The sequence below is a fragment of the Microtus pennsylvanicus genome, chromosome 4, assembly GCF_037038515.1.
Source record: "Microtus pennsylvanicus isolate mMicPen1 chromosome 4, mMicPen1.hap1, whole genome shotgun sequence".
Classification (NCBI taxonomy): domain Eukaryota; kingdom Metazoa; phylum Chordata; class Mammalia; order Rodentia; family Cricetidae; genus Microtus; species Microtus pennsylvanicus.
In genome coordinates, this window is record NC_134582.1 from 5,390,210 (window position 1) to 5,405,475 (window position 15,266).

General features: G+C 52.1%; 1 protein-coding gene across 5 annotated transcripts in view; it reads right to left on the reverse strand.

Annotated features, from left to right (window-relative positions):
* Znf516 (zinc finger protein 516) overlaps positions 1–15,266 on the reverse strand; it is a 101,378-nt gene that overhangs the window by 18,350 nt on the left and 67,762 nt on the right. For all 5 annotated transcript variants that reach the window (XM_075968139.1, XM_075968142.1, XM_075968141.1 and 2 more), the window contains exon 3: positions 5,226–6,680. In XM_075968139.1, coding sequence (XP_075824254.1) covers positions 5,226–6,680 — 1,455 coding nt within the window. The remainder of the gene's footprint in view (positions 1–5,225; positions 6,681–15,266) is intronic.

Below are 15,266 nucleotides of genomic sequence, written 5' to 3' on the forward strand. Positions count from 1 at the left end.
GCACAGAGAGAGGAGACAGGCTCTCCACAGTGAGGACACAGCTCTGCCTGTGCAGAGAGAGAGGAGACAGGCTCTCCACAGTGAGGATACTGCTCTGCCCGTGCACAGAGAGAGGAGACAGGCTCTCCACAGTGAGGATACAGCTCTGCCCGTGCACAGAGAGAGGAGACAGGCTCTCCACAGTGAGGACACAGCTCTGCCTGTGCAGAGAGAGAGGAGACAGGCTCTCCACAGTGAGGACACAGCTCTGCCCGTGCACAGAGAGAGGAGACAGGCTCTCCACAGTGAGGACACAGCTCTGCCTGTGCAGAGAGAGAGGAGACAGGCTCTCCACAGTGAGGACACAGCTCTGCCCGTGCACAGAGAGAGGAGACAGGCTCTCCACAGTGAGGACACAGCTCTGCCTGTGCAGAGAGAGGAGACAGGCTCTCCACGGTGAGGATACAGCTCTGCCCGTGCACAGAGAGAGAGGAGACAGGCTCTCCACAGTGAGGATACAGCTCTGCCTGTGCAGAGAGAGAGGAGACAGGCTCTCCACAGTGAGGACACAGCTCTGCCCGTGCACAGAGAGAGAGGAGACAGGCTCTCCACAGTGAGGATACAGCTCTGCCTGTGCAGAGAGAGAGGAGACAGGCTCTCCACAGTGAGGACACAGCTCTGCCCGTGCACAGAGAGAGAGGAGACAGGCTCTCCACAGTGAGGACACAGCTCTGCCCGTGCACAGAGAGAGAGGAGACAGGCTCTCCACAGTGAGGACACAGCTCTGCCTGTGCAGAGAGAGAGGAGACAGGCTCTCCACAGTGAGGACACAGCTCTGCCCGTGCAGAGAGAGGAGACAAGCTCTCCACAGTGAGGACACAGCTCTGCCTGTGCACAGAGAGAGGAGACAGGCTCTCCACAGTGAGGACACAGCTCTGCCTGTGCAGAGAGAGAGGAGACAGGCTCTCCACAGTGAGGATACAGCTCTGCCTGTGCACAGAGAGAGAGGAGACAGGCTCTCCACCGTGAGGACACAGCTCTGCCCGTGCAGAGAGAGAGGAGACAAGCTCTCCACAGTGAGGACACAGCTCTGCCTGTGCAGAGAGAGGAGACAGGCTCTCCACAGTGAGGACACAGCTCTGCCTGTGCAGAGAGAGAGGAGACAGGCTCTCCACAGTGAGGACACAGCTCTGCCCGTGCAGAGAGAGAGGAGACAGGCTCTCCACAGTGAGGACACAGCTCTGCCCGTGCAGAGAGAGAGGAGACAGGCTCTCCACAGTGAGGACACAGCTCTGCCCGTGCACAGAGAGAGGAGACAGGTTCTCCACAGTGAGGACACAGCTCTGCCCGTGCAGAGAGAGAGGAGACAGGTTCTCCACAGTGAGGATACAGCTCTGCCCGTGCAGAGAGAGAGGAGACAGGTTCTCCACAGTGAGGATACAGCTCTGCCTGTGCAGAGAGAGAGGAGACAGGCTCTCCACAGTGAGGACACAGCTCTGCCTGTGCAGAGAGAGAGGAGACAGGCTCTCCACAGTGAGGACACAGCTCTGCCTGTGCAGAGAGAGAGAAGACAGGTTCTCCACAGTGAGGATACAGCTCTGCCTGTGCAGAGAGAGAGGAGACAGGTTCTCCACAGTGAGGACACAGCTCTGCCTGTGCAGAGAGAGAGGAGACAGGTTCTCCACAGTGAGGACACAGCTCTGCCTGTGCAGAGAGAGAAAGGACAGGTTCTCCACAGTGAGGACACAGCTCTGCCTGTGCAGAGAGAGAGGAGACAGGCTCTCCACAGTGAGGATACAGCTCTGCCTGTGCACAGAGAGAGAGGAGACAGGCTCTCCACCGTGAGGACACAGCTCTGCCCGTGCAGAGAGAGAGGAGACAAGCTCTCCACAGTGAGGACACAGCTCTGCCTGTGCAGAGAGAGGAGACAGGCTCTCCACAGTGAGGACACAGCTCTGCCTGTGCAGAGAGAGAGGAGACAGGCTCTCCACAGTGAGGACACAGCTCTGCCCGTGCAGAGAGAGAGGAGACAGGCTCTCCACAGTGAGGACACAGCTCTGCCTGTGCAGAGAGAGAGGAGACAGGCTCTCCACAGTGAGGATACTGCTCTGCCCGTGCACAGAGAGAGAGGAGACAGGCTCTCCACAGTGAGGACACAGCTCTGCCTGTGCAGAGAGAGAGGAGACAGGCTCTCCACAGTGAGGATACTGCTCTGCCCGTGCACAGAGAGAGAGGAGACAGGCTCTCCACCGTGAGGACACAGCTCTGCCTGTGCAGAGAGAGAGGAGACAGGCTCTCCACAGTGAGGACACAGCTCTGCCTGTGCAGAGAGAGAGAAGACAGGTTCTCCACAGTGAGGATACAGCTCTGCCCGTGCACAGAGAGAGGAGACAGGTTCTCCACAGTGAGGACACAGCTCTGCCTGTGCACAGAGAGAGAGGAGACAGGCTCTCCACAGTGAGGACACAGCTCTGCCTGTGCAGAGAGAGAGGAGACAGGCTCTCCACAGTGAGGACACAGCTCTGCCTGTGCAGAGAGAGAGGAGACAGGCTCTCCACAGTGAGGACACAGCTCTGCCTGTGCAGAGAGAGAGGAGACAGGCTCTCCACAGTGAGGACACAGCTCTGCCCGTGCACAGAGAGAGGAGACAGGCTCTCCACAGTGAGGACACAGCTCTGCCCGTGCACAGAGAGAGGAGACAGGCTCTCCACAGTGAGGACACAGCTCTGCCTGTGCAGAGAGAGAGGAGACAGGCTCTCCACAGTGAGGACACAGCTCTGCCTGTGCAGAGAGAGAGGAGACAGGCTCTCCACAGTGAGGACACAGCTCTGCCCGTGCACAGAGAGAGGAGACAGGCTCTCCACAGTGAGGACACAGCTCTGCCCGTGCACAGAGAGAGGAGACAGGCTCTCCACAGTGAGGATACAGCTCTGCCCGTGCAGAGAGAGAGGAGACAGGCTCTCCACAGTGAGGACACAGCTCTGCCCGTGCACAGAGAGAGGAGACAGGCTTTCCACAGTGAGGATACTGCTCTGCCCGTGCAGAGAGACATGTGCAGATGGCAGGGTTTCTCACCATAACCTTGTGATGGGTGATCTGTGAGAAGAAAGACAAGGCTAGAAACTACTCAAAACAATGAGACAGGTTTTGGGTTTTTTTTTTTAAGTTCTAATAAGGAAGTACAGGCACAGTGTTTTATCCAAAATTATCTCTTTTCCCTGCCTGCAATCCATACTATCATATAACACAGGCATTGCAGACTGAGGACACAGTGTCTTTCCACGACTGCTGTATGAACAAACCACTGATGGTATACCCTGGGTTTCCAGACTACGCAGTCACTCTGCAGAAAGACAGTGAAGACAGCGGGTTTATCCTGAGTCCTGGCCCCTAAGGCAGCAACAAAAGCAGGGGGCCCCACAACCCATCCCTACAAAAGCATCACCTAGACTAACCCAAATTAACATAGGGCACACACAGGGCAGGAGCAGCATGGGCCAGAGGAGTGGGGGAGAGGGACTTTCAAAGCAGGCCATCTTCTTCCTGTCTCCACAGCCTGAGGTCCTAGGGAAACACATGGAGCTGTTGGCTCTCAAGCTGGTATCCCATTCACACAGCAGTTAGTTCTGATTAATTGACACTTTTATGGCCTCCTGAGTGTGGGATCCCTGGAGGCCGAGCTCACCAAGGCATACACTGGCAGTAAAGAGCCAGATCCGTCATAGAGGCCACCAGAAGTAACTGGTTTAAAGAGAGGATCAGAGTCGGTCACTAGAACATGGTGTGGACATCCGGGTCAGTCACCAAAGGTCAGGACGACAGGGGAAAGAGATGTCAGGAACTGGACAGCCAAGAAGACACGCACCGGGGGAACGAAGAACAGCCTCCCACCCACAGCTGGCCCTTCTGGCACCTCACGACAGGGCAATCCACAAACAGCACAGGACTGCGGGCCCAAGAACCTCCCACATAGCCAACACGGAGACCAAGAAAAAGGAACCTCACCAGCAGACACAGCCCCAGATCAAGTGAAAACCAACAATCTCACCAGCAATCCACTGCCATAGAGGATTAGACTACCAACCCAGGTCTCCGGGGGTGCCATAGCCTTGCAGTACCCTAACGGTGCTGCCAAGATCCCAGATCTGAGCACTAGATTACAAAGACAGCTACGTCAAGGAGTAACGGCTTCAAGAAGTGATGGGCTCATGACATAGGAAGCTACTCAAGGAAATGGTTACGCCAACTGGGAGTGGCATGGATTTGACTTTTTGGTGCAGAGGCTCACTTAGGGAGCGAGGCTGGCCTTGAATTTGCCATCTTTCTGTCTTCTTGCTGTTGTTCTAACAGGTAACAGGCTCTCCATTTCCCTGGTGTTACGTTAAAGTGGAAGCGACCTCTGATTTACAATCAAGAACGGTGCCATCATTCAGGGCCACCAGGCCCAAGGCATCTCGGACCAGCAGGGAAAATCTGCAGGCAGGTTCTTAGGAGCGCTACTAGCTACTGATACTCCAGATGTCCACGTGATGCCCCAAAACTTACCACCTCACTCACAACGCTCATCAGTTCACGAACATTAAAAATCACTGTCCCCTGCCCCGCCACAACCACCTCCAGATTGCATGAATTTTGTCTTTAGACTTGGGCCCCATTTCCAAGATACTATCTATGCACAGGGAACTATTCCGAAATCTCAATAGATCCAAAATCCAAAACACCCTGGCCCCAAACGCATGAGATCCTGGACCAGCACTGCTATGAGCTGTCGAGAACGACAAGGAGGACTGGAGACACCATTACGTACTGCTTGAGAAGCAGAGACAGCTCAATCCTCCAGTCCTCATTCATACATCCAAGCTCCAGCAAGACCCTGCCAGCAGGGTCTAAGACCTAATCACCACATCCAATGGACAGTTTCTCTTTTAGGAAGCAACCACAGTGAATGTGGACCAACGCTTTAACGTGCCCACATGAAGTGTGGTCAGACCTGTCTGCTTCTGTCAAGCTGCAGTGTTACAGAGTAAATTAAGTGGGTTTCTAATTCAGTATCCACAGGAAGGGGACAAAGATTGAGACTGACCCAGACACACAGTCTCTAGGGGGAACTGTTGAGCTCCAGGTAGCCGGGTCAGGAAGAGCCTGCAACTTGCTGGTCTCTCTCTGCCTTGAAGACTCAGACAGGAAGGTATGTATACCCATGACCTTTAGGGCAGCCAGGGAGGAAAGGGGCCCAGCCTTCTTACCTCTGTGCTCAGGCCCAGGGCTGCTGACACCCCAGCCCTGGTAGAGTGTGGCGAAGTCCTTTGGAATGTACGTCTTAAAGATACTGAGGATGTCCAAGCGCTTCTCCTGTCCCTCAGCTGCCGGCTCCTGCTTGATGGAGTGTAAGATGGGGGGCGCACCAGGTGGGGCCTGCAAGGCTGGGTCCCCTCTGGACCCCGCTGCACAGGTGGCTAGCGTTCTCAGCTCCTGGGCCGCCTTCACAGGGGGTTCTCGAGGAGGTAGAGGAGAGCCTCCTTCGCTCTTCGTGGGAGGCTGACCCTGAGGCTGAGGACTGGATTTGGCTTTCAGAGAGTCTGGGGCACTGTGCTTATTCGGAGGGGCAAAGCCAGCCCCCACTGCAGGGACCCCGAGTTTCTCCACCGGCTTGCTATTGGCTGAGGGCTGGGCACCGACACGGGTTATAACCGAAGGTGTGGGGGTGGCACTTCTGCTGAGGCCCCCACTGCCTGGGGAAGGTGCCATCTTGGAGCTGGACTCCTGCTTGGGTTTGGTCAGGGGTCCCTGCACACCAGCGCTGGGAGGCTCCTGGCTATGGCCAGCTCTGGTCTGTCGATATCCATCGGGGCTGGAGGCCCACAGAGCACAGGGGCCCCCAGAATGGCTCTCCTTATTCTTAGGCATGCTAGCGGCTTTTGTGGTCACCCCAAGGGGAGAAGAGCTGCTCTTTGATCCTGGTACCCCACCTGGCACCTGGGTGCGGGTAAAGCGAGCAAGGAGCAGTGGCTGGCACTCCTTGCCCCCAAGAGCAGGCGGAGGACCTGTGCGCCCACTGCGAGCGAGGAAAACCAGGCTGCTGCGAATGCTCTTGTGGCCGTTGGGCTGAGTCCACGGGGGCGCCACGGAGCTGCAGCTGACCCTGTGCCAGATGCGTTTGTGCATCCACAGAACCTCGGGGTAGTAGGTCTTGTGGTTACAGTAAGGACACGGGTGAATGACCAGGGCCGCCTGCAGGGAGCATGCGTCCTTACTGCTGGGGTCATCCCGGCTCGACTTCATACTCAAGTCCAGCGGAACCAAGTCAGGGGCGGGTGCCCGCTTTCCTGCCCCACAGTGCTCCTTGTGCAAATCGGACAGCTTTTCTTTTGAATGTCCAGCCTGGCTGTCCAAGGTGAGCTGCAGGCTAGATATCTCCATGCTCGAAGGGAAGTCTACCCGGTCAATAGTGCTGGGCACCTCCTGCTTGGGGTGAAATGCTGGCATCTTTAAGTCAAGAGAAAATCTATGCTGCTCAGGACCCTTGGCAGTCTCTCTGCTGCTGCTTTCAAGTATGGACACGGATGGCGTGGCAATTCCCACCTTGGGCTCGCTGATGTCTTTCTCTGGCAGGTTATTTCCGAGTTGGTGACTCTGGTCTCCGTTGGAGAGCACGGTGGGTACCACCTCTCCAGTAGAGCAGCAGTGCCGTGCCTGGCCCCCTGCAGGATGCAAAATGTAAAAGGGGACGTTAACCACTTCTCATCAGAACAGAGTAAGACAAGGGGCATCGAGAGGCTAGGCAGGCATTCCAGGGCATGCCTGCCTCACATCAGGACCAGGGCTTGGTATCAGCAAACAGGGCGTTCTGAGATTGGGTCTGGAATGAACTACACAGAGAGAGGTAATGCTATATCAGGCGGGCTGTCAGTTTTCAATCCACTGAAATGACCCAAAACACAGGTGAAGAAATCACAGTATCTTGTTACATGTAACTACACCACTACTGATTAAAGAGGAGGTGGCCAGTTATAATTAGAAACTGAGGGCTAGCAAGAAGGCTCACTCGGGAAAGGTACTTGCTCCTTACTGCCAAGCCTGAAGGCGCGAGTGGGATCCCCAGATGCCACGCTGTAAACAGAGGGGGCACAGACCCCCCCAAGTTACCCTCCGATCTCCACGTGCATACTGTACGTGCAATGCAGTCCCACACGTTACATATATACAATGCAGTCCTACACGTTACATATATACAATGCAGTCCCACACATGTTACATGTACGCAAACAAACAACTGTAATAAAATAACACTTTCAAAGAAACGGGGAAGGGGGCTTAACTGTGACCACATGGTAATTTACATGCTCTAGAACTCTCTGCAAGACATTCATGCAATCTGTGGTGGCCACAGAGCATTCTGTGGTAAAAGCCAGCGCGGAGGCCTCCATAACCCTGATCACACTGAACAGTAGGGAAATAGATGGTCCCCAGGACCACCAGGCTCATCTCAGAAACTGCAGGCTACAGAGTAACTTCTAAACTCTAAAATCTCAATACTAAGTTTCCCTTCCCAGGCCTGTGCCTATGCACCCCAGCTCTGCTATGCTAGGTATCTCTACGGTATCACCTACAGGTCACCCAAAAACTGATAGGAATCCTAAGTGTCTCACTAAGCTTGGGCTCCAAGTGTGGCGGAGGGGAGCTCAGTGCAGGGGAGGTGGGTGCAGATGGGAGGGTATTCTGTGGATCCACACCCAGCCCCCTGACCTAGAAGGAGCATGTGCTGGCCGCACCACCAGCTGGTTAGGGCTAGGCGCTGCATTGCTACAGCAAAGTCTCCTTTAAATTTGTACTGATGTCCTGGTTTGATTCACACCTGGGTCTGAGCCTAGGACAGGACATACCTTGACAAAGTCTACCTTAAATTTTCACTATGTCTTGGGACTATTCACAATTGGGTGTGAATCTGCAGGAGGTGCCCCGGAGATGCCCAAGGCCTCGCTAGAGAACACAAAGACTCTTTACCACTGATGAACCAAACACAGGGCTTTTGGCTCACAGCCCTGACCCTTAGAGTACTGACTGAGATATCCAGAATCACTCGTGAGAGGGCCAGGAGTTTCCCAAGGCTCCAGAGATCGAGTATCGGGTAGAATGCGGGTGTTGACTTACTCAGTTCTTCTAAAATGTTCTCTGTAGGTTAGAGAGATAGGGCTCGGGAACGTTATCACACAAACTCTGTCAAAGGCGCCTTTGTCAGGGCAAGAAAGCACCTATGGCAGACAGCGTCCTGCGAGGAGGAACAGAGATAATGCTCCTTTCCGAGGAGAGGGGGCTAGCAGGCATGATTCTCAACTCCAGTCTCCTAGCAACTGGGACAGAATGCTGAGGTCAGGTAAGATGGGGGAGACGGGTGAGGTGTCCACGTCCTCACTCTGCTCAGTTCTAAAAAGCTGGCTGAAGGTGACTGAGAGTCAGGGAAGATATCTGTTCTGGGCCTATGCTACAGAGACTTAGAAACCACACGGCAGACACCATCGTCACCGCCTGGAATGTGGACACCATGAGACTCTGGGAAATGAGGAGGAAAATGAGTGGGGGTGGGACCATGTTTCCTAGCAGTAATGGCATACGGACTCACAACACTGAGCTACCCTGAAGGAAGCAGATGTTCATCACTGACATCCGGCAACCACGGCTCTTCTCAGGGGTCCCAATCATGGCTCCTCAGTGGGGGCTTTGGAACCAGGACCATGAAGAGATCCTCTAATCACGCCACTTTCCAGCAAGCCAAACCTAGTCTTTCTCCTCTGCACTGATTTCCATCAAGGTATTTTTTTTTTTATCAAAGCAGCAGAAATTAAACCAGAATGATGTAGTTCTGAAATTTCCAATTCTTTCTCTTCCAATAGAAAGCCATGACTTTTTAACATTTTTGAGACTGGGGCATCCACCGTGAATGAATGACATTTTCTTTATGTAGCCAAACACTTCTGAAGAGTTCATTGGGCAATTTCAGCGATTTGGCTCCACCCACAGGACAACAGGGGAGAAACCTGCAGGAGTGCAGTAGCCTGTCACCCCCAGCTGCTCGGCTCAAACACAGGACAGAGAGGAGGAGAAGCAGCTCCAGCTTCCCAAGGTGTTCCTCTGGAGTCCAGGTATCAGAGACAGGAAGGGTTTGCAAACCATGGGTTCCCAAGCAGGAGGAGTCTAGCCACTCCTCCCACCTCATGTCACTAGGCTGGGGGCACATCTGTGCCTCTGAGTGTGCTCCATGACAACAGAGCACACAGAGGCCCCTAAGTGAATTACTAGGTCCATTTGTGTGCTGAGTGCTCGACACACGTGGGCTTGGCTTGTCAGATATACTGAATGGCTAGAGTACCAGGGGCAGTGGCTCACAGACACAGATAAAAACACAGTCAGCAACTGACTGCCTTTACTGAGAAAGCTAAACAGGCCATCCCATGCACCCTGGCCGTGTTCTTCCTGAGATACCAACAGTTTCTAAGTACTCTATGCTGGGTTTGATCACGTATTATAAAAGCCCATGGATGATGTGACTCCCTTCATGAGAGCATTCTAAGCTGAGGACACAGAGGAATGCCTGGACAGGCAGGCACTCATCTTGGGGTCAAGGACAATGTGGCTGACTCTCTACGGCCGGGTGAGACAGTCCATGGTGCCTTACAGGAGGAGGGAAGATGTTATGATGTTCATATGCATAGGACGTCACCAGCACAGTCGTCCGTGACCACAGCAGGGACAAAGGCCAGAACAAAGACAACACAGAGACACAAGCCTGGAACCTGGAAGGGCAAAACTAAAAAGGGACAAAGTAGAAATAACGAGGAGACAGGGAAGACTAAGGGGTGCCACGTGAACGACTCTGACTCCAAGGAGACGCAAGACACCTGCCCTGAGGGTCAGACCAAATGAAAGGCATTTGGGCCACAATCCTGGAGGATGCAACCCCACACAGCAAGATCTCAAACACTGAAATCCAAATATCGGAATCTCTAAGCTATAAAAACTCCTAATTCCTTAAAATTCTGAAACAATCAAACTTCTAGTTCTGGGTTAAAACTACCAATTTCCAAGACCCCGTGAGATGGCTCAGTGTTAGGTAAAAGGGCTTTGCAGCCAAGCATACGGTGAGTTCAATCCCTGGGACCCACATGGTGGAAGGAAAGAACTTACGTCATGAAGTTGCCCTCTGACCTCCACATGTGAGCTTCCTAGCATGTGCATAGGTACACGTGAGCAGGGGTGCATGTACGCGTGCACACACACACACACCCTTCAAAATTCTAAAACCAAACAAAATTGTCCAATAGACATTTACTTACACCCTAAAAGGAGGACTTATTTGTGAGTCATATAAAAACATGAACACTTCGTAGACTTTATATGCTACTTCAAATCACAAATCATCAGAATATATGTAAATTCATACGTATAAACTTCGAGGCACACTAAGACAGAAGCTATGAGCAGCCAGACCATGCTAATTAAGAAACTGCCACAATGGTCACCACGGCATCAGCAGCTGCCAACACCACGTCTGGAGAGACAGCGGCTCTAACGAAACAGACCACACACAGCCATGTCTTCCCTCACCAGCTTCAGCCAAGATCCTTCGTGCATGCCCGATGTGTACAGTGTTTTTGCAATAACGTAGTTTTGCCAACTTTGCAAAACTGCACAGAACACATATGAATTCCATAAAGGTCTTCGTATGATTTATGTATCCAGTAATAGAAATGATGTGGAGATGGAACACATGCAGCGTGGTGAATTACTTAAAAATAATATTGGCAATTAAAATCATGAGGGGAAAACAAATACAAAAGAAAAAAAGCTGAGAAGAAAACCCAATCTATAAATCAGCGGAGTGGATTCTGGGAGATCCCACCACAGAGTCATGAAAAGCTGGCCGATTCTTGAGTCCACACGGGGTTTTCTCACTTCAAGATCATGGCTCAGCTCAGAAGGCAGACTCGCGTATACACTACTCAGCCCTGTTTCTGGAGTCACTGTGGTTTGAAGAAGGCTGGCATACACACTGCCCCCAGCCTGGCCGCTATACTGTCTAGGGCTGAGGCTGTACAGGCCCTGCCTTTGCTTCTGGAAGCCACTGAGGGCCCTGGTGCTCTGAGTCTCTGATGGTGCACACCTGCTAAGTGGGCTGTAACCAAGTAAACAGACACACAGAGAGGGAAGCGGTCCTCTGCCAGGTCAGTACCCTGTACCCTCTCCGTGGGTTTCTTTTTTATTGTTCAAGATAGGGCTTTCTCTGGATAGCCCTGGATGTCCTGCAACTTAGCTCTACAGACCAGACTGGCCTTTTGGGGTTTGGGGTTTGGGGTTTGGGGTGTGTGTGTGTGTGTGTGTGTGTGTGTGTGTGTGTGTGTGTGTGTAGGGGGGTTCCTTCTGGGTTTCTGCTCTCCAAACTCCATGCTCACACCTGGACATTGGCTGCAGTCAGATTTCCAGAGCAGGTGCTCCCCATCTGGAGACCGGCCCTACTGGACCAATAGTTACACGAGTTTCTATTTCTGAACTACTGGTAAGAACAGACCTTTAAACTGCCATCTCCCAGCAGGAAGTCCGTGTCCCACCTCACATGGCCAGCTGCCAGAACAGCTGGTTCCACTCCAGAACTTGGTTCCTGCACCTCAGCGAGCTTTGTCCCAGGAAGGTAGTGGTTTGAGAATCAGAGCATCAAGGAGAGCCACACTTAAGAAGGGGTACACTTAATAGTGCTACACTGGTACAAACTGGAGGGAAGATGGGGGGACCACTAAACAGTGTATGGAGGAGCCCCCGGAACTACTAAGTCACTCAGACAGCACTGTTCGAGACAATGGGTACCAGACCTGGCAAGGAGCCTAGGGGAGAGTCACCCTGGAAAAGAGAGCAAGCAACAGACATCCTGATTCCTGAAGAGAGGACACCATTGAGCCCTGGTGGCTTGGGAACCAGGGTCTCGGACAGAACATACAAGATGAACAACAAGCGGGAATCTCAGCTTGGAATAAAACTGATATTAAACCAAGCCAGTACATCAAGTGGGGGGGGACCCCACAGCAGCCCGGAGAGTGGAAGCTACAACTTCCCTGAATTTCCATGCAGACTGTCTTAGGGTTACCATTGCTGGGATGAAACACCTTGACCAAAAGCAACTTGGGCAGGAGAGGGTTATTTCACTCACGGTTCTGTATACAGTTCATCACAGAACGCCCTTGGGGAGGAACTCAAGTGGGGCAGGAACCTGGAGGCAGGAGCTGATGCAGAGACCATGGAGGGGTGCTGCTTACTGGCTTGCTCCTCATGGCTTGTTTAGCCTGCTTTCTTGTATTACCCAGCACCACCAGCCCAGGGATGGCCCCACCCACCATGGGCCGGTCCCACCCCATCAATCACTAATTAGGAAAATGCCCTACAGGCTTGCCTACAGCCCAGTCTTGTGGAGGCAGTTTACTAATTGAGATTCCCTAGTCTCAGAGGGTCACTTGAGTCAAGTTGACATAACACCTAGCGCTCACAAACTAAAAGCCTGTCTCTCGAGCTCCGCCCAGCCCAGGGTCTGAAGCTCTGCTTCAGAGCCTACAGAGGCTCCACCGGGGCGCACACAGTAAGAACTATAGCGCGCGCGCGCACACACACACACACACACACACACACCCCACTTCTCTAGCTAGGTTTGAACATACTCTGACCTAATACAATCTTTAACAGTCTGTGAAAGTTGACAGAATGGTAGGAACTCTCTCATAGCAACTTCTAGAAGCCCTGACCTGCAGTGCAGAGAAAAACGACTCCCAAGGAAATGCAGGGTTTCTGAACAGACAAATTTGCCAAATCACACACAAAAAAGTTTAAAGTCTGAGAAATATTTTTCAAAGGCTTTCTCTCATGAGTAAGGGCAGAATCAGCAACAGTATGAAGGTTAATCAAAGGTCCCTGGCCTCAGCGAGGGTTTCTGATACTAAATAGCAGTTCCTTACCCACAGAATCCATCCCATGCCAGCAACCCAGAATTTCCTGAGTCTTCTGAACTCAGCATGAAAACCCCACAGCTTGTTTTAAATTGGACGCACACTAGACTGATGAAATCTGTCTTTTTCCTGCTACCCCAGGTCTTCTACGCCTTCCTGGGTCTCCAGCACTAACGACCAACTATGTCTGAGGACATGAAGCTAAGAAGAAACTGGAGTAAGTTTAAAAGCCATTTCCTGGTTAGACAGAGATAGCCTCACTTACAAACGCAAGCTAGGCTGGCTCTGGGCATGTGTTATTCCTCACACGGAGGAGCTCCCCCAGAGAACTCCTTCAAGAACTGTTGGGAGAAGGGAGAGTATCAGTGGGAGAAGGGAAAGAGTATCAGTAAGAGTGAGCAGAAAAGCCCAGTGAAAACTCAGCATGCAACCCTGGCATCACCATTGCCCACCACACTGCACAGGAAGGGGTGGGCATGGGGTCTCCAGCTGCAAAAACTACACCATCAATAAACCGCTCACCTGTGCGCTTGCACAGATGACTCAGGAGAAAAGGGAAGAGGAGGCTAAGGCTCCAAAGGAGAGGTGTAGCTGTACCCTCTCATCAACACGGGCAACACGGCCACGGCCTAGCATGAATGTGGCAGAAAGGTCTCCTGTAGCAATGTATACTTATCCAAACACAAAATCAATCCAAAGTCTGTATACTGTATGAAAAAACTATAATGATCCTTCTTTTAAAAATAAAAAAAAGGGATCCGAATTATGTATTAGCCGAACCTTGGAGCTTACTGGACCAGCACGTGCCTTACTGGGAGACAAAGGCCGTTTCATAACACAAGCCTTCTGTGTTCTGGAAATAGAGGCAGACAGTGCTTGACTCAACAGCTGCCCTGACGGTGTCGTAGCCAGCACAGTGTGTGGGCATGACCACTAGGTGGCGCCTGTGCCCAATTTATGATCCATTTCCTAGCCCTAGGCTCCGTGTGTGGTCTGCTGTTTTAGAACACCGCAGGACAGACTACTTCTAAGCAGGTATTCATTAGCAGAAAATGCACCAAGCGCTTGCGCTATAAGGTCGTCAGACACGATGACTTCTTTGGAAACCTATCTGCAAATCCTGCAATGCACTATGTGGACTTTCATCCAAAGGTCTTAAAACATCTAAGTCTTGGTTTCAGTATTCCTCAATATTATCAAACATGAAACACAGGGGACTTTAGTAATGGACTTGAACTACCTGAAAAAAATTAATCTAAGCAAAATAATATATCTATATGCATAAGACTTAAATTACAGACTGTGCATTCAACTTCAAAGGTGTCTGGTATTTTTAAAGGCATCCAATTTGATGAGGTAGCAACCTGCTTTAAATACCCTAATGATTCAGTAACTGATTGAAGATGTCTCCCCCAGCAAGTGTTACTACCTTGACTTCAACACAGTTCCTTAGGAAGTTAGAGCACAGGCACCCCAGATGGCCAGGGACTGAGATTTTCCAGGGCCAATAGATTCAGCTACAAGGTCCAAATCCCAATACTGCATAACATGCATAACAGGGGAGACACCTCGCCCACACCACCCAGCCTCACCTAAGAAAGCTCCTCAGCCATAGGAAACCCGCACTCCCCCACCCCCACCCCCTTACAGTGCTGAGCAGGACTAACCAGCAGCAGCCACTGGGGAGAGAATGAGGAAGTCCCCAGGGAACAAGAGTCACCAGGAAGGGATAAGAAAGTCCGTAGGGTACGGAAGCTGGTTGGGGTGGAGTTGCTGCAGGACTTTCCAAGGAGAGAGAGTGAGCATCAAGGACAAACCACCCAGGGAGGTCAAATGCAGGGCTAGGGTGAGGTCAGCCTCTCCTGGCAGGTGACCCTTAGGACCACCTTTTAGCAAAGCGGGGCAAGACGAACAAGCCCCTAGATGGGGGGGGGGGGGGGGAGACCATCCAAAGATCCAAAGACTCCAGGAGCAAAGAGTGGGCACGGGGAGGGTCAAAGCATTCAGGGTATGATGAGTTCTCCCAATCCATCCACACGTAACTTTCTCTGTGTGAGACGGACTTTATTCTCTGGGTACTGCCTGTGCATGCTCCTTGACAGTAGAGGCCCTGAGTTGTTCAGGAAATCACGGTTCTGACTACTTGCTACCTAAATCACACATGCCCTACTACCCTGGTTAAAACTCTTGCACAAAGCAAAGTAAGTCAACACTCCAACCTGCCCCATGCAGCTCTGCTGCATGTTAACCTTACCATCAAAACGATATGGTTAAATGCATACAGTTCTTCAGTGCGTGAGATCA